Genomic DNA, 20,581 nt, shown 5'->3' with positions numbered 1-20,581 from the left:
CCGATAAGCAACGATGTTAGTTGTTTTAGTTTGTAATCTACGAATTCCTCTTGAAGCAACGAACAGCTTTGAGAAGTGTTTTTCTGAACTGAGTAATATATATGAGAATATGGGTAATTATCACCAGGTATACACTTAATCTTTTATTATATTAAACAAGTCTTGGACAAAATAGTTTTGCCTTTTCTGGATAAATGCTTTAAAAAGTGCAAAACTCTAAATGACAGTTGAAGTGCACTTAAGCTACACAAACTTCAGTAGGGCTTTCGATTTAGGTAATCAAAGTATTTTATTGGACAAACTATATGGGATAAAGGGTGTTTTTTGGTATTTAGGTTAACTTCATACTTAAAAGGGTAAACCTTCCAAGTTTTTTGAAATACGGATCAATCTCTTGGTGTCCATTTTATGAAACCCACAAAAATTGACTTGGTTGTCAATACTGGGGTGCCAAGAGTAAATATGGATATAGTTCCTCTATGAAGCTGTTCTATATTGGCATCTTTAGAAGACCTAATTTTTTTTTCTAGATATGTGTTTTATATATAATATTTTAAAATGGTTCAATAATTTTTCCAGATTTGTTGGAGGCGGTGAATTTTTTTGTAAATCTTAGAAGTTTCAGAAGTTTTACAAGAAGAAGATATTTTCTTGTGGTTGGTTCAATACAAGACCTATTTAAAATATGCCTCTAAACAGATTGAACTTATTTCCTATGTAAACAATAATACTAGTTTATTTTTTGGGTGAGACAATTTGCAATTTCAGAACAAAACTGAGACATGTATAATATTTTGATTTATCTTTAACTTACTGCATCTACAATATATTAAAAACATACAGAATGAATGTTTTAGCATTTGGTGAGCAGTATTTGATTTTTTTTACTGAATTTTGGAAGGCATGATTTTGTAAAGAAAAGACTTCCTTTAGGAAAACATCTCATTGATTAATATATAAATTCTTATAAATAGTGCATTTAACTGTAAGAAACTTCTTAAGTATTAAAGGAGGTTCTACTCAAACTCGTTTGAAAAGATCTCTTAAACCTACTTTTTCCGCATTAGAATAACATACGATTTTAACCCACCTTAAAAGAATGTAATTCTAATACAGTTCAAAGGACCTTAATAATAATATTTATAGTTCTTCAGATTTGTTTAAAGCACGCGATATTTTTATCTCGTTTAATTTCACTTCAATTTTCTCCTGTTAAATGGCAGTACTGTTCTATAAATTACTGACACAGTTTACATTGTCCACTATACTCTTTTCAATTAACTCACTTTGTCTCCTAAACTTTCTCTAAACCTCACAAACATAGTTTCAAATTTGACAATGCTCCAAATATGTCATCGTGGCCAAGCTATTAAAAAAATATACACGAAACCGTTCACTTAAGAGCGTTCATCACCCCCTAATTTCTATTACATGGATAACTCTTTTGCTTTAAAAGATATTTTAATGAGATCTTCACTAGTATTTTTTAAATATTTAGCAGAAGAAGCGAAGTTATTTGTTTATTATTTTTTTTTTAATATTGATATTTTTCTTTTTAATAAAAAAAAAATATAAAAAAATAAATAAGTTCGCCTCTAGTAAATGCGTTTTTAAGAAATTAACCCTAATAACATTTTATGAAATTTTTAATAATAAACCTAGCAAACGTGTAATAGCAAAATATGGCAATTTTCATCAAATTTTAGAATATTTACTACGTCTCGGCATACTTGGCAGCATTGCTTTATGCTTTATCGATCCAAGATCTACTGGCGAGCGTCGTTCCCGTGTCACCCCAATGTTAAAAAATATTAATATATAGTAATGTAATAAATTATGTAGGTTGAATATTAACAAATACGAAAAGTTTGGACTACCTGATTTTAGTTATTTTTCGAACTTTTGCCCACAATCCTTTTTGGTTTGTGATGTAGCGTTGATGTGTTTATAAATTTGCCGTACGCTGCAATATTATTAATAATTGTTATTAGTAGGCAACTAATAACAATTAATAATATTAGGTACTTAGGTTAGATTAGTAGGATATTTAGTAAATTTTGTTTTTTTTTGTTTGAATTTTTAAGTCTGTCTGCAAGCGACTGTCGCCGCGCCATCGCATCGCCTCGGTGCCGCCTTACCCCATTGTTAAACAATAATGTTATATTATACACAGGTAGAATAATGAGAAAAACGAAAATTTTAGACTGGGTACCTGAATAACTGTAACTTTTTACGTACCCTAACACTTTTTAGTTTGTGATGTGCCGTTGCATGTATATGGAAGTCTGTCGTGTGCTATTTTTGTGAAAACTGTGAACTTTACTGTTATAGTGTTTTTGTTTTTATTGTGCAAGAGCAGTTATTTTTTGAAAAAATGGGAAAACGTAAAGACGGTAAATCCAAGGTTTACTATTCGCGCCGGAAATCAAGGAAACACAAAAAGAGTTATTATCTAACTAATACCAAAAAGTAAGTATGGATTTTAACAATTTTTTTTTTGAAAAAGTAGATTTATTAAAAACAATTAGATAAACAGTAGATAAATATTTCCAAAAATTATTTTATTATTTTGTCTCATTGTAAACATAAAAATATAATGTATTAGCATCTTACTGGAAATAAGATTTTAAAAATAGGTTCTTTTCAAAGATAAAATCTTACTATTTTTAAAAATTATCAAATGTCTTAAAATCTGTACATACATTAAACATTTTTTTTAATTTAATTTTTTTTTTGTATTATTGTATTAATCTCTATCCAAATCTATATTTTAGATTTGGCCATTGCAAAAACATACTAATTTTTTGTCATTTATTTTAGTACTTTCCGTACTTCTGCTACTGAAAGTATGCCAATTCATAACACATCTGAAGAGGAAATAGAAGTTGAAAGACAAAGGTTAGTGCTTTATAATTATCTATTATTTTATGCATCGTAACTGGAAAATTTAAACATAATATCTATTTTATTTTTTAACGTGTTTTTGGCGCTTTTTATTTCATACAGAGTGAGCCAAATGAAAAATGCATTTTTTGATAGCGTTTGAGGTTTAATAGTACGTCAACTAAAACTGATTTTAGTTCACGCTTTTAATTAATTTTATTAAGTTACCTATATTAAAAGTATTAATACATTAAATTCCTAAACCAACATATAATGCTATAAAATAATATAATGTATAAATTTCTTGGAATTTTATGTAAAATCTAAAAATCAAATAATATATAGGGTGTGTAATTTAAAATAAGAAAGTTGACATCTACTTCCGGTATAACCAGACGTGATATCGTAATGCGGTTTTCACCGGCTAGTAAGGCTTTGTTCCCTGCTTTAAATGACGTAAGAAAATATATATAGTTGTATTTGACTTTCTTTAAATAATCCATCAGAAAGGGTAAATCACAAGTAAACGCCCTCTAGTGTATTTTAGGGAAAGTAATTTGACAATTTTTTTTGGTAGAAAAAATAAAGCAACAAAGGACTTTTAAACAAAATTTGTTGAAAAAAAATCGGTTCAGTCAGTGCCGATTTTCAGCTGTTTTTATATTTCAAGATAAAAACTCCCCCCACCACTTTATTTGACATTTGACAGAAATTTTTGTAAAAACTTTTTTGTGAGAAAATTCTTCTAGAATAGTAATATAATATTTTGAGGTGTAGGTTGTTAGAGATTTTTTTGGCAAAAATGCAATTTTAAGATTCAAAGAAGCTGTAGCGCCCTCTAGCGGCCGACCAATGAACTTCAAAATAATTTCCGGCTTTTTTTTTGGGCCACTTTTATAACATTTTTTTTTCAAGGCAATACGATTATTAGGGCCTGAGATATAGCCGGTGAACATTCTTATTTGCCCACCCGGTACATAATATGTACCCAATTGGCCCATATTTCTTATTTTCTAATGATTTGTTTAAAAAATGAATATGGAATGGTTTGTAACAAATTATTTTTAAAAAATTCGATGAAAAGCGTAATACCTAAACTCGTGATAAAAACTAAACTTTCATTTTGGCCATATTTTTTTTTATTATTTTTTAATTAGTTGAGTTTTTTAATTATTTATTTTTTATTAGTTTTCATATCAAAATATTACTTTTAGAACATCTCCTGATACCATAACTGACTACGTTATAGAAGGAAGGAGAATCGTAGATATTCAGAAGCTTTTTAAAGAAATCCAGAATTTATCCAGACACCCTCCATTTAATTGCACAATTGCAGATATGAACATTTTGACGGAAAATAGAAAAGGCTTAAAAAGTTCAATTTTACTAAAGTGCAAAATGTGCAATTTAGAAAAATACCTCAATCTGTTTACTCAAGATGAGTCTGAAACATCCATGGACATAAATGCCGCAGCAGCCTTAGCAACCATTTCAACGGGTATTGGATTTACTGCCGCGGAAGAATTTATGGCCATACTGGATGTCCCTTTTATGTCTCCAAATACATATCAGCAGCACCATGAGTTTGTGGGAGAAAAGATAAGGGAAACGGCTTGGAAAGCAATGGAGGAAGCCGCACAAGAAGAGAGTTTATTGGCCAAAGAATTAGGAGAAGTAGACCAATATAATCGCCCCTGTATCACTGTTGTGGCTGATGGTGCTTGGAGCAAAAGGTCTTATAATGTTAATTATGATGCTGCTTCAGGAGTTGTAAGTTTACTATGATTTAGTTAAATACTTAATTTTGTTTGATTTTTTTTGTATTTTAGGCTTGTATAATTGGACAGAGGACCGGAAAACTTTTATTTCTTGGAATCCGAAATAAATACTGCAGCTTTTGTGCATACGCCAGTGCCAAAAACATGGAAGTCATTCCAGATCATACATGTTATAAGAACTGGTCAAATACATCCACAAGTATGGAATCCGACATAATTGTGGAAGGATTTCGAAAAAGTATTGACATGTATAATATTATTTATAAAAGACTTGTTGGGGATGGTGACAGTAGCGTATATAAAAAACTGATCGAGGCTCGCCCATATGGAAGTTTACATGTGGAGAAAATTGAGTGCAGGAATCATTTATTAAGAAATTTTTGCTCCAAATTGCGTGAAATATCTAGTAAGTTTATTCATCATTAGCATTAATTTTTGAAAAAGCTATTAATTGTTCTTTATTTATTTTAGGTAAAAAAAGAAGCAACAGTACAAATAATCCGGTTTCACCATACCTGCGCAAACATATTTTGAACAATATACGAAGGATGAGAACTGCTGTTGCAATGGCTGTTACTCAAAGAAATAAAGAAGATAAAAGCTTTAGTATTAAAATAGAAAATCTTACTAAAGATTTAAAAAATATACCATCCCACGTATTTGGAGAGCATCTAAACTGTACAGCCATAGGATATTTTAGATGTGAGAAAAAGTTTGGAGAAAAAAATTATATTGAAGAAATGAAGGCATGTGGGGTTTTGCAAGACATTGAAGTTTGTCTAAATAGACTCATATTGCATGCTTCCAGTTTGTTAAGAAATATGGACAATAATGTAGCTGAACATTATAACTCTGTGGTATGCAAGTTTATTGGCGGAAAGCGCATCAATTTTTCAAAAAGAGGGTCTTATCAAATACGGTGTGAAGCTGCAGCCCTATCTTATAATCTTGGAAGCGGAGAATACCACAGACAAATTTTTAAATCAATTGCTGAAAAAAGTCCTTCTGGTCATACAAAAAAATTTATTAATAGAGTTAAACAAAGACGTATTAATACTCTTAAAATAAGACCAAAAACCCTATTTAAAAAACGAAATAAATTAATTGCGCTTCCTGATAAAGATTATGGGAATCAGGAGGCAGATAATAGCATACAGCCAGACATGGAAGAAAATTTATTTGAAGAAAAAAAAAAGGAATTTTTAGAAGAACTCGAAAAAAATGAAAATGAGATTAAGGATTTAGAGATTAGTACCAGAGGACAAGGAGGAAATCCAAAGTGGTATCAAGAAAGGAGTTTAAGGCTTACAGCATCAAATTTTGGAAATATTTGCAAAATGCTAGAAAAAACAAATTGCAAAAATAAAGTAAAAGCAATTCTTTATTCCAAGTTTCGGGGCAATAAACACACTAAGTATGGCACCGAAAAAGAACCATTTGCTATTCAACAATTTGAGGAAACCTACAATTTAAAAGTTGAAATGTGTGGTCTTTTTATTGATTCCGAATGTTGTGCTTTGGCTGCTAGCCCTGATGGGCTAGTTGGCTCAAGAGGATTAGTAGAAGTAAAGTGCCCATCAACAGCTTCAGCAATCAGCCCTACAGAAGCTATCAATAAAAAAATAATCAAGTTTGCCACCCTTGATGAAAATGGACAGATGCATTTAAAACAGAACCATGATTATTTTTATCAAATCCAAGGCCAGCTTCATATCACAAAAAGAGATTTTTGTTATTTTATTTTATGGACACCTATGGGGATGCTGGTAGAACAGGTAAGCTTTTTGTTTTAAGTAGTAAGATATTTGGTATAACGAATTTATTATTTCAGATTTGGCGGCAGGACTCATTCTGGAATGACAAAATGATAGGAAAATTAAAAAGTTTCTATTACAATTGTTTATTACCGGAAATTATCGACCCGCGATATAGTAGAGGACTGGAAATAAGAAATCCATCGAGAAAATAACAACATTTTAATTTTAAAATAGGTATATTAATAGATTTTTGCAAATATAAAACTGTACTTTTTAAAATAAAATTTAAAATATAAGTATAATAATAATAAAATATAAGTATAATAATAAATATATATAATTGTTTTTTCAATAAGATTAGGGTAAAATGTAAAACAGTTCAAAAAAAATGTTTAAAAAAAAACAATTATACATATACAGATTTTGTATAATAAATGTATATTTTTTTAAAAATGCCTCTTAAAAACTCCCCCGTACATCATTAACAAAAAGTCTCGCAAAAAGTTTAATAATAATTGTAGCAAAAAAAAAATTATATGAAATAGGATCGAGCACCCCATTTCAAAGAAAAATTTTGCCAATAATCGACAATCGTAATGTCTCATTATTCAAGTTTCATAATTCCCTGCGCCATGCTATTCCAGCCTCACCAGATTTATATGACACGCGAGAACCTATCGGTTTGGTCGCCGCTTTGAAATGACCCCTTCCCTTCATCCTTCCGCTGAGTGTTGCCATATGTTGGGTGAGCCAAAAAATCGCCTATATTTTGAAATCCGAGTTGGTCACGTGCTGATGGATGCTCTTAACCACACCATCACCCGTTGTAGGCCAATGCCATTAATAACTATTAAAGATATTTGGCAATTTTTAACCTTTAGCTGAACTTGTTTACTGACTTAAGCCGGATTGTTTTTCAATACTTGAAATTTTCCATTAATAAGAAATATGAATACTTCTTTTGCGATGTATGAAAACAACTTTTTTCAATTTGCAAATCCTTTAAAAGTCATGGCTCGCATTTCTTACAGAGACAAGTTTATTTCCTGGTTTTAGATATGCTAATGTCCAAGCCTTTGGCCTTATATATCTGTTCGACTTGTTTGCATTTATGTTATTTTTTTATATGTACAACAGCTACAACATAGCTAAAAAAAGGATCATTTACTGTTTTATATTTATACCTTCTGTAAGATATATACGTTGAACCGTATAAATAACAGAATCTTTAAACTTGAGAAAAAAATCGAATTTAAAAGTGTAACTGTTTTAAAATCAGGCGTCCATTAAATTTACTTCCCTGGTTCAATAAACAGTGCATTGAACTCTGAGAAAGTACAATATATTTTTAAAATTTTAGGATTTACCGTGTTTAGGTCTGGATCTTAGATTTTCTTTGAAAATTAAAATAAAAGTTATTTTCATGCGAATTGGACTTTTGAACTACTTTATAATTCGAAATAGATGAAATGTTAAAGAACTACAATATTGTATTTGATTTACATTTGAGTCTAAAAAAGAATTTTAGAACTCGATCTCCGGCTTTTAGATTTAAGTAGTAAAAGACCCTTTATAAATATACTCTAATCTAAGTATAAGTAAATTCACGTAAATCAGATAATACATCTGAAGTTCACATTGCTGTTTATGTCTGGTCTTATTCTTGGAGAAGCCCAACCCAACTCAACTACAAGGGAGCATATCAAAAGCAGCTCCTTCTAAAAATTTAATTGTATTATAGAGAACATTACAGAAACGTGTGAAAAGTGAAAAAGAAATATTGTCTGTGTTTAACTGATGTGTACTCACCATGTATACCATGTACCATCCATTCTCATTCGATTATGAAAAATAAACATAGAGATACATAATATATAGAAAATGTTAACAAGACAAAAACCTAAATTAACTGTTAATTTAATACAGTCTAAATAGTAGATTGGGTTGTTTTCCCATATTATCGCTAAAAAAATACGATTTGATATCGGAAATGTAAAATTAATTTTAAAAAAATCACTCATAACCTTGACCGCTAATTAACTAGCAACTGGCAAAAAAATCGTTTAAAAACAGTATGTTTTGATATATTTAAATTTATATGCGTAAGCAAAAATGGTGATTTTGGAATTGTTTTTTTTTGATAGAAAATATAGCTGTTTGTTAGGATATTTTTATATAGTTATGTATTTATACGTTGAGTTACGTTTTTTAATACAGAGTGGTACATTCGGACTCGTTTATAGTTTTCTTTGATGTAAGCCGCAATAATCCGAATTCATATAAATCATACAAAGTACAGTATTAAGGAGATTTACATTCCAACAGTTTCTACCAAACACAGTCTTCCCTATCAATAAAACCCAATTCTTAAAAAAGAATGAACTTTTTACGAACATCAATAAATTAAATCGACAAGTAGATAGCCATTCATAGGCTCTGGTCTAAATAGTAAGCAAATTCAAAAAACCGTATAAATTACCGAACGCCAATTGTTTTCCTCAGTACATCTCTGTTTAGAGGACTTAGAGATAAGACAGATAAAAATGTACGTATGACAGTTCTCATCACGCATTGTATGTATTTCTTCTGGTATTTTTATCACTCTCGCATGAACATGTTTTTTAATTTACCTTAGCTTCGCCTCAAGCCATCAATCAGCAAGAGAAAAGAAACTGCAAAAAGTATATACTTTTTATCGTTTGATATTTTCAATATATAACAATAAAATCGTATACAAATAAGCAAGCAAGGTCTGAAAATTAGTCCGCTAGGAATTATTAAAAGTCTCCTGAAATATATTGCTCAGACTAGATGCGTTGCGTCGTGTCACAAAATTTTTTTTATCATTCGTTTTTGATTTAATTATACGCCATCTACGTATACGTACATTAAATTTCTTAAACATCCGGATGAGCGAAAATAGGTTATCATTTACGGAAACTATAACGCAAGGTGAAGGCTGAAACAGAAAAATAAGCTGAAATCAGTTGATAGAGACCAGTTATCGTACCAGGAGTCTCGTTGGATTCGGAAGGACGAAACTAACACAAAACCGTTGGAATTTTTCCTATAGTGCACATAGAAGCCGAGATATCGACTTTTAAAGTTTGGAATTTTTCATTTTTCGCATATATTCTCTGTATGGAATTTTTTCAGCAAAAATTGATTTTGCTTTCCAAATCGAACTAACTATACCAGCGGCTTGCCTAATTCCTACCGTATAGATCTCTCCTCATATTTTACAAAACGAGTGTTCGCCATTTAAAAGCCTATCGATCTTTTATTTTAGGATACATTTTTATTCTCTGAACAAAAACCCTCTAGCGGTTGTGAGACTCCTAAAATCTTAAATTGAAAGTGAGCTAGGGTGATGCCTAAGTTTGAAGGTATTTTTTATGTAAATTAAGACTCTCTAGTTTCACGTTGATACTGTAGCCATAATCTTTCAACGATTTTTATTTTCGTTGATGGTTATCAGTTAGTTACACTAAGCACTGGACTCACTGGAAGTCACTAATCCCTTCAATAGAAGAATTTTTGTTCAAAATGCTTCAGGATATTTTGAACCTTTGAAGTTACTTAATGACTTTCGTCAATTATTCACTGTTGCAGTAACTTTCAGTGACGCTGCCTGGGTTACATAAATTTAAATTTAAGTGACCCCATCAAAAAATCGAACGAGATAAGGTCTAAAGAGCCATTAAATATCCATCTATAATTTTCTTCTGATTCATTGACTTAAAAGCTTTTGATTAAAATACTGACGAAAAATACTAAACGCAGTCAGTACAAAATGGGTGGCGCAACATCTTGCTGTGTGAAGCCGCTATGTGGTGGTACTCGTTGAGGGAACGCGTGAGTCTTTAAGACTGACGTATTTTTTGCTGCGTTAATGCGGGTATACACGATTCGGTTTCAACAGATGCGGTAAAAACGCTGCGGCTTGCTGCGGTAGCAACGGACGACGGGATAGTCCTGGCCAACACACGTACTTAAGGTGCATCCAGACCAGGCGCATCGAACCGCGCCAAGCATTTGTGCACGTTGCAGCAACGTTAGCGAACATAATTTGGTCTTTGCGCGAGAAACGTCCAAGCCGGCTGCTCCGCTCTGCAACAAACAGTTGTTCGTCAGTGTTCCAACCCCTGCGATTAGTTGTTTGGTTTTGCCGTTGCTATTGAGAAGAAAATGGTCAATTTCGACCAGGCTCTTGGTGACAAGAGGAAGATTTAAAAAAATCGATTCTTCCTCTGCTTCGTTATTTTCGATGTGATAATATCGACATGCACATTAAGGCTATTAGCTACTTCTTGCCAAAAGCCATACTTTTTGTTTTTTAGGTGGTAATATTTATTAGTTGATCCCACAGTTCTGGCTTAGATTCATAAATATTTATTAACCACACGATTACCAAAAACGGTCAATGTGGATATAAGACAAAATCATTACACGCACGTGCACAAATAAAAAAAAAACGTGTTAACAGTTCACTGAAGATTCGCGCAAAGAAGATCGTTAGTGCGCACTTTCTCGTCCACACTGAATGCAATGCAACGTTGCAAATCGTTTTACGCTGTACGGCGCGCCCGGTCTGGACGCACCTTTATGGTGTTACACGTTTCGGTTATAAAGCGCATTTTTAAGCATTTTCATCAAGTTATTACATTAAATATTTTGTTTTAACACAGTTAACAATTCGCCAAATGATTTTTTAGACATTCTGTGATAATTGAAAAACTTATCATTATACTGCCGAATATTTTCCGAATGCCTTCAATGTTTACGTTATATTGGCTCTCGCAAAAGATTCAGCTTCTGCTTCAAGATTACAAATAATTCTTAGCAATGAAGACATATCTTTCTATGAAAGTCTCAAAGCGATTAAATTTTGGAATTTTTCTTAGTGCATATACGTTTGCAACGCAGTGTGTATCGCGTATATCCCATGCATCCGTTGAAACCGGATTGTGTTTAAAAAGCGAATAGGAAATTTGAAATCACTGAAGGAGGGTGCAGGGTAGAGTTTTTCTGGTGTCTGGACACTCAGGCAATCATAAATAATACGGTTTTAGATTCTTTTGCTACGCTAGGATTTGCGAAGCTGTCTATAGACCCCGAACCTATGAATGGCATAGCTTAATGTCTAGCTGTCGCTTTACTAAAGAGTCTGCTGTGAGTTGAAGCACATGAAGCATGAGACAGGCTAAGGCACACAGGTGGTTCCTTTACCTGGGTTCTTTCTATGCCTTAATGTCCATTTACCTCATTGGATAACCTTTTAAGGTAACTGCTCCGGATATATATTCAGATGTGATGATATAAGTAAAATTTGATCTAGATAATCGTGCAAGGCACATTTAAGGATACATAGGTCCTACACTTTCCGATACCCTTTTCAAATATGACATTAAAAGTTACGAATTTTCAATATCTTTATTAAGATAAAATTAAGTGATATTTTTTATTTTGAAAGAAAAAATACAAAGTAAAATACAGCAGGTATTCCTTAATTCAATTAACATGTTTCAAGTGTCTTATTTCAAAACGTGTTTGTCCGCACTCTCAGACCGTTAAATGCACGCAAGGTAGGTCTAAATCTGGTTTCGTGGTTTATGGACGTGATAAATTATTATCGATGTCTTATTTCGCAAATTGTTTTAATAAATAGTTGGTGAATGAATAAATACGATAATAATTAAAAATTACAAAATTACATTATGAACATTATACATGTTTTTATAGGCATGACGAATTTATAAGTTCATGTAACTCTCGTTTCTCGCAAAAAAATCAAAGACGTCAGTAATGCGGAAAAAGTCAAATGATTTTCCATATTTAGAACTTTGAAGGACGCCTTTGTGGTTAAAGAATAATTATTACGGACACAGACGCGTATAAAGAAAGAAAATTGATATTTTGCTTTCGCTTTGTGCAAGGATGAACTCTTTGTCTGGTAAAGTACGCACATAGGTTAGGTTTATTGACTTCGAGAGTATTCTTTGTCTATTTAAAATAACTTGTGAATTATTATATTATTTTTACAATTTTTTTATTTTTAATTAAATAAGAAGAATTATAGCTCTTATAACAACCATGCTAAGCTAATTAACAGTACGGGAAGTAAAACTATATATTATTTTATAAAATACATTTTTTATTTATTTTTTTACACCTTTTTATCTATAGATAAAAAAGGGGTCAGTCGGGGAGAAGAAACCAATTCCGTTAATTAAATAAAGCGAATAAGTTGGCCAGAGAAAAACTCAAGAGATACCAATAGGCTATACTAAAACGACACTGTTGGTTTCATCAGGAAGACAAAAAGTCCTGAATAACATAAAAATGTGTATAGTAAAAACCCCTTATTTATATTATCTCTTCCAGTTTGATTAATAGTTTTAGAATCTTCAGGAATTACACAAGAGATCAGACCTTTTAAGATTAGAAGAGGTAAAACCGACGGAATATTCAATTGCTTTTTATGGAAAATATGAGTTTTAGAGAGCCATAGAGGATATGGCTCTCTACCCTCTATAAATTTGACTTAAAACGAAAAATAAATAAATGACGCTTTGGACAATAATTTCGTTGACATCCGACATATTATCATGTTGTCGCATTATTACATAAAGATATTTTAAAGCGTATAATATTTATAAAGGGATTAAGATATCTAATACAGCAGAGTTGGTTCTTATCAAAAATACATCTATTATAACTTGAAGACATGACATAAAACTTTCCTTAAGGATGGAAATCCTAGAGATACTTGATTCTCATTTCTAGTTTAATTTTTAATTCTTAAGAAATGTTAAAAGTCGGCATACTTTCGTCTAGGTTTGGAATGACTTGTTGTTTTAATAAAATATAAAATATCAATCAATGAAATTAGGACTGACCTATGAATTTTTCATTGTAACATCAGCTAGACCTGTTTAGCAGTTTCTTCCTCAATCAACAATTTAAAAGCCAAATAAGGCAGTAAGTAGTACATCCATTATCCATTCGTTATATGCATTTATTAGTGCCAACATGGCTTTCTGATTATGAATGCAGCGAGTTAGATCATCACATTGGTTTTCAGATTCGGTCAAACCAATGGGATATAACTTGCCATTGAGTTCTTCTATTGAATCGAACATTGGATTCAAAGGGATGAAGTTCAATCAAATCATCGATGATAGAAACGGCTAGAAATTGACTAATGAAATGAGGATAATATTGACTTAAATAGCCGACAGACAGATTTGTCTATTCTGAGTTCAAGACGCAGACGATGTAACGTTTTTTTTAATACCAATATTTTATTGATTATTGGCCTGTGCTATCTAAATATAGAAATAAAAACATTCTTTTTAACTTTAGAGTAACAGATGAGAAACCTGCTGTTATTGCTGTTAACTGCATTATTTATAAAAGAAAGTATAATTCGCAATTGTCAAAGAAAAAATAATTAAAAGACAAAAATTTTCCACTAAGTCATAATTAATTAAATACCAAGAAATATTATCCCAAACAAATTGAAATGTTAATATTATTCAAAAGTAATGGAGTGAGTCTAAATAATAAATTTAAGTAACAACAGACAACATACGCTCGATATCAATAACCATACACACAAACAAACTACGTAATTCTATGTATGTACGTAAATCAAAGTCACATAAAAAAAATTATATCTCGCACTCGACGCGTACTATTGCGCCATATCACAATACAAATAAAATTTATTGTTTTGCACTTTATAAGCTTAAAAAAACTATAGGAATTCGTAATTAGGATGAGTCTTATTTAAAAGCAGACAAAACAATGTCAAAAATTTAATCTTAAAACGTCTACACGTGGTTCAGTAATCAGATTTCTCTAAAGCTTTTATATATATTAACCATTATACTGCTCGGGAAACCGGAGGTTGATGAAAGCAAAGAAGTATTTCACTTCGTTACTAAGTGATCAAGGATTTAGTGGTTCTGGTTACTATTAGGGGCCAAATGTGTAATTCCAAAGGCAGCTTTACTTGGGTGCTTACTCTTTCCATCGTCTTTTAAGAGTAATTATAGAAGATATTATTAGATTAGAATCAATATTTCAACTGTTCTTTTTATTTTTCACAAACACTCTCTATTCTTCAGGAAATCTGCCATCAATCGGAAAGTCAATAATCAATCCTCAACGAAGGTCTTTCAGCTTCCACGATATTTCTTCTGTGCATAAATGACCTAGTGCTACTGACTATAGATTTGATGATGATACATCAGTTGATGGAATCTCTTCCCTAATATAATAGTTAAAACTAAATTAAGTAAATATAGAAATAAAGTAATAGTTGAAAATATTTTCTGACTGGTATATAATAACATGTTTATTAAGGTAATTTCTAGTTCTGTGGGACTGATTTATGGTCATTACTAACATGGTTAGCCGATTTCAATCGAATAAAAATATGTTTTTTTATCTATGTTAAGGGTTAGTTTCAAAGTTTATAAGACTGGATCGCACTTAGTTTCATCAACCTTGACTATCTGCACTCTGTGTGTTACTTAAGTAAGTATAGAAAATACGCTTAAGGTGATCGCACGTCCTTTGTGACTGAATCACTATATGAAACTCTTAGCGAGGTCTACGAAAACAGCCGAACAGTTCGTTAGTTTTTTTGTCAATTCCGATAGTGCGTCAATTATACTCTGGATTTCACGAAAACTAAATTGATTATCTTATCTTAATCTTACTATATTTACTTATGTTATTATTCTTATTATTAAAAAAGCTATGCAGTCTATTTTTGGGATATTTTTGAAAGATTTTTGAGAAATTATTAATTACGTTTATTGGGGCGATAAATACTCACAATGATCAGAGAATTACTCACTGATCCATGGATCAGTGTTGATCAGATCATGAAAATTGGGGTGATTATGGACGTCTCAATTTTAGAACATCCAGATCCACTTTTAGGATATAAATTTATAACGTGTTTAAGTGGTTCAATAAAGTATAAGTAAATTTTTTAGAATTAACATCGAACTTACTTTATCAGTGCCTGCCGCGTAATTCTTGGGAACTGATACGTTGCATGAGCTGTTTATAATTTATCGGTGAAGAACTTAGATGACAAAGTGCTGTGTTGAAATGTTACTGTATTTTTTTGGCTTTTTACAAGCTGCCAGTTATACATCTGTCATATCAGTCACAATTCTCCAATCTACCCTAATCCGTAAGAAAATTTTCGGAATTATGTAAATTCTTCGGAATTATACTTTAGTCAATTTAGCTACTTTAGTTGCATGTTTAGACATAAAATTAGATATTTAATCATTATTTTCATTTATATTAAAGACTATTCGATAGTGATCTGTTAAATCAGCTTCCATTATATAGGTTTCTAAATAATTAGGTCTAAATCATTAGATAGGTGAATTTATAAAAGGTGCAAAAAACATACGAGTTCAAGAGGAGACATATAATAGTTCGCCCAGGGAATAGACGTGGACGGAAAGAATTTAAAGAATGCAGAAAACAAAAATCTGTGGCATTTCGAGATTGTCAGATTCGTTATTTATTATTTATGAATTTTTGTATTAAAAATGTCTTAAATTTCTTTCGAATAGGACTAATTCGCTAAAAATATCTAGATATTATTATAATTTCGGGGTCAAAGTGCGTGCTGCGTGGGACGTTACCGGCACTCGACGTACGCGATTTTTTAATTGGTCAGTAATCAAATATTTAATTATGGCGTCTTGCTCCCCCACTTTTTTTCTTCCATCTATTTTGAGAAATCGGCCACAGAAACTGTATTTGATGACAGATGTGTTTGACTGTGGAACTCGTATTTGAATCTGGTTTTGATCATAGGAATACAATATAATTTATAGTTTTTGACACTGTCTGCTCCGATATTTGTGTTGTGTTTAAATTCTTCTTGTTTCATTGACTTTATTACAACTTTTTTCTTGTGGTATATTTTGTTGGTGAAATTGTTTTGTTAATATTTTCAATTATTTCAGTGGCCACTATATAAAATATTGTGGAATTATTTGACATTTTTTTTGGTTAATATTAAAGAGCTGATATAGGGAAGTATTAGTAAATTATTATATCTTCATACAAATATTCTTAATAAGGTTTAGTGCATCAGATATTTCATATCTATATACCCATTCCCATATAGGTGTAATTTTTCTTAAGGGTGTTTATATTCGTCAAGAAATTATTGAATTTACAGATATATTAAGTACTTTTTAAAAAAAAGTTGAGGCAGAGAGTGGTCATTTGATTCTCACGAATATATCTTTTAATATCTTGAAGACTCAAATCTACATTATGGTCTATAAGTTTAAATTGAGGTGTTCTCATTTTTGTTAACTGAACTTTGTATGCGATGTTTCTCAACTTAGCGTTGGCGTCAGTGTATTTTTCAACACGCTATTTTAAGTGGCATTTCACAATTAATCCACCTTTTGACACGTCACAGGTATTTTTTTAATAGTTTTCGAGTTTTATTAACTAAAAGTACTGAGCTTGCTATATTGTTTGGGATAGAAATTGATCTTAGGTTCGTTGTGTTCCGGTTTTGCAGAACCGTGGAACTGTAAGATATGCCTAGAAAAATCTTGATTTTCGTATCAGCTAGTTGTTTCTTTAACAATGCACTAATTTCATCGTTACTTGAAATTATATTATTTTTATCTTTAAAAGAACGTATTTGCTTCAAATTAGGTACATACCATAGTACAGTCATATTTCATTACTTCACTGCTTTTTAAAACTTTAACTTCGGATAAAGTCAATTTTGCACATTTAATATATACTCTTAATGGAAATCCATCACATGAAGGATCTATCCTTCTTTTTTCCATGTATCAAATTCCATCCCTATGATTTATTTAAAATTTGCGTATTTGAAAAATAGCCGTCAACACGCGGCAACGTCGCACAACTGCGTTGCAATTAGAACAAAAATTACATCATAAAAATGTGTTCATTGATTAAAGAAACACTCGCCTTGTCGTGACATAAACTAGTGCTCCTAATCACTAATTCTTACGTATTTTTCCAAATTACTTTGCACAAAAAAAACATAATTTTACTATTTTTTCAAAACAAATTCAAAACAGAACAATCTTTTAAAAACAACCGTCAAATGGAAATCGGGCATTTACTAAAGGCTATACATTATTTACTATTGCTACTTGCTTTATTGGCCAAAGCTATTTGAGAAAAAAAAACTAAATACCCCTAAATCTAAAATTCATTAATGACTTTATTGACTTTAAAACATGTCACTTACCTATAGATAATTGACAGACTATTTTCGGTTTTTAAATTCGATTAATACCTTAATGTATCATCAGGTATTAATATCAATAACATGTAATAGTATTTGAATTTGTTGTAAACAAATCATGTGTCACCCTCCAGAAATTTTCCATGTCAAAATAAACATTGATAATGAAAAAACCACACAAGATAAATATATTTATCAAATAATACTAAAAAAATATTACACAATGAAAGTGCATTTATAGTATACCACAAGATTTATGAATTCTTATTTGAGGACTAAATCTGAATTTTTAAATATATCATGATTACCTTGCTTAGCGAAAGACCATGACAAACATTAAAATATACTATTTTTAAATTACCGGCAGAAAGATCTTCGTGTTTGATAATCTTTTTTTTGGAATCTTTCAGTTGTTTATTAATTTATTCGTGTTTTACATTTAAATTTAATCTTGAATTATGGTGTCAAGGAAACATACCTTTGCTTTGAAACACATGGACACTTTGACTATCTTGTCAAAACAAACAATATACATCTACGGTGGTTTTGTTATTGGCCAGATAACAGATCTAAAGAAAATTCAGTTTCATTTACACACGTATTTATTTATTGAAGCATAATTTAGGTATAAAAAGCAATTGCCAAACAACGTTAATCAGAGCATAAGCTATTGCTAAAAATAAAAATGTACTGACCCGAATATTTGTCTAACGTATTTATATACAATAATAGCCGCGTTTTCAGTGTTATCTTTCGCTTAGCATTTGGAACAGCAATAGATACAGGTCATAGGAAGACGATTTACGTAAGAATTAACAAGTTACTTGCGAAAATGCAACAACAGCCACTTGCAATTGCATTTTTCATACGAAAATGTCAGCTGGTCTTAGGTATTAGCCAATATTTGACTTTCACCGTAATTCCGCGAGTGGTAAAATAAATGCGGCATTAGATTAGGCAACCTCTAATAAAAATACGAATATTGGTAGAATAATCAGATAGCCCCAATTAAATTGTAAATGGCTTGGAAATGACATGATCTGCTGCACAATAATATATTTTACTTTACTGTGATTTTTCAACCGTAACCAAACTGCTTTGGGACATTATACTCTTGTAAGAAAAAAAGCAGTTTAAATTGACCATTTTTAATGTGAGAAAACGGTTCTTTACTTTTAATTCCGGTAGTGATTGAATGATCCACGGGGGGAAGTGGTGGCGAGTTTTCCCCCAAAAGTTCTGGCAATAGGTGCAAAAAATTGTTGAAAGCTGAACTTTTTTCATACCTATATTATAGTTACTTTAAGTAACTGGCTCAGAACTACAATGCTGCACAAAAAATTTGAATGGATTGGCTCTTCTAAAAATCAATTATGATATTGAGCTAACCTCAGAAGAAGTGATGGAAAGATTTTCTAAAATCAGACATGTATAATATTTCTGTTAATATGCATAAAATAAAACATTATTTTCTAATGACACTTTATTACCAATAAATGCAATTTATTTCCTAAGTTCTCCCTCTAAAATTTTACTCTGGATCCGCCTCTGTACTGGTTCATGCTGATTTTTAGTATTTCGCAGCATTTTCATGCAGCTCAATACTAATCTTGACGAAATTTTTGGGCCTGGACAGCTTTTATAGATGCTACTGTGAAGGTCGAAAATCTCTTAATTGAGGTTGGACTGTTCAAGTTTTATCAAGAATATCTGATATATATGCAATGCTTGTATTAGAAGAGAAAAATGCACTGTATTTAAATATTCATAGTAGAACAAAAATTAGTCACAATTCTCTGACCACACACAAAGATTTAAGGAAAATGAAATTTTACACTAAATATTGACCACGTAAGACCATTTTAGATGTAGTGCGGTATATAGAATACCGAAAAGAAGGAAAGAAAGAAATAAATATTCTATCTCTGAAAATTCCCAGTCGATAGCAGATCTATAAAGTGAGTACAGGTTGGTTAGAGAGCAATTAATTATTTAGGCAATAAAAAAATTATTACAATAGAGTTTTTCAAAATGAAACTAAAACCAACACCCCAACATTAGTTTCTTTAAATGCGTTTAATGGAGTTAATGTAGACATTATAGTCAGGAAGTTGATTTCTAAGGAACGAAATATAGACGGGTTAAAGGCCGATATATTTTGAGATGTCCCTTAGAATTTGAAAACTCTGAATATGATCAGCGATACAGAGCTTTTGGTTAAGAAGTACTGCCAAGTAACTACAACCTAACTTTATCCTGTATCGTCCTATATTGTGTCGTACTCATTGCATACATTTATGGTATCGGTAGTTCTTTGTTCCAGGCTTCAGTCTTACATAAATGATAGAAAGCAAATTAGAATTAAGAGATATTTTTCATCTTTTGTTGATGCCACCTCTGGTGCCTTTCCATCAGTAATATTTAGTCGTGTTTTCTACATTATCAATTACTTTTATATGCTAATAATTTAGGCATTTAGAAACCCATTGCGGCTAATTCTATCGGACTCACACATGTTCTAGTTGTCTCAATGAGATCCTTCTAAATATTAAAAAACACCTGCAAGTAAAGTGAATGAGTTTTTTATATGCCAAGAAAGGATAAATATAGGGATAAAAAAAACCTAGGTATATACAAGCAAAACTCTACTGACAAATTTGGTGGATGGTTGAAAACCACACTGGCCCAGATACAGTCCTTATTGCTCTATATTTCCCTTATTTTACTATATACATGAATAATTTAAGCTGGTCTATAATTTATTCTCTACCTCGTCCCTATCAAGACCCCTAAACAAAGGTGCCCGTTGAATTACCAAATTTCGTTTTATTATGACTTGCAATTTTCGGTTTTGCTTTACTTTCGTTTGAAGTAAC

At 31.3% G+C, this 20,581-nt stretch overlaps 2 protein-coding genes across 5 annotated transcripts in view; one reads left to right on the top strand and one right to left on the bottom strand.

Moving 5' to 3' along the window:
- LOC126743227 (protein fem-1 homolog CG6966) overlaps nt 1–20,581 on the bottom strand; it is a 70,843-nt gene that overhangs the window by 30,609 nt on the left and 19,653 nt on the right. The window contains exon 1 of one of the 3 annotated variants that reach the window (XM_050450237.1): nt 15,448–15,583. The exons of the other annotated variants lie outside the window; for them this stretch is intronic. The gene's annotated coding sequence lies outside the window, so the exon portion shown is untranslated. Of the gene's footprint in view, nt 1–15,447; nt 15,584–20,581 lie in introns of those variants that run through there. 3 annotated transcript variants of the gene reach the window in all.
- LOC126743213 (uncharacterized) lies at nt 1,549–6,681 on the top strand. 2 transcript variants are annotated; one of them, XM_050450211.1, is made up of 6 exons: nt 1,549–2,469; nt 2,821–2,898; nt 4,098–4,653; nt 4,731–5,067; nt 5,133–6,436; nt 6,493–6,681. In XM_050450211.1, the coding sequence occupies exons 1-6, from the start codon at nt 2,375–2,377 to the stop codon at nt 6,628–6,630; spliced, it is 2,508 nt and encodes an 835-aa protein (XP_050306168.1). In that variant the 5' UTR covers nt 1,549–2,374; the 3' UTR covers nt 6,631–6,681. The 2 variants fall into 2 exon arrangements, with proteins under 2 accessions (XP_050306168.1, XP_050306160.1); XM_050450203.1 differs by having other exon boundaries at nt 4,713–5,067.

Source organism: Anthonomus grandis, chromosome 1 (assembly GCF_022605725.1).
Source record: "Anthonomus grandis grandis chromosome 1, icAntGran1.3, whole genome shotgun sequence".
In the NCBI taxonomy this organism is placed as follows: Eukaryota; Metazoa; Arthropoda; class Insecta; order Coleoptera; family Curculionidae; genus Anthonomus; species Anthonomus grandis.
The sequence above is the reverse complement of the archived record's forward strand: the minus strand, read 5'-3'. Positions and strand labels throughout refer to the sequence as shown.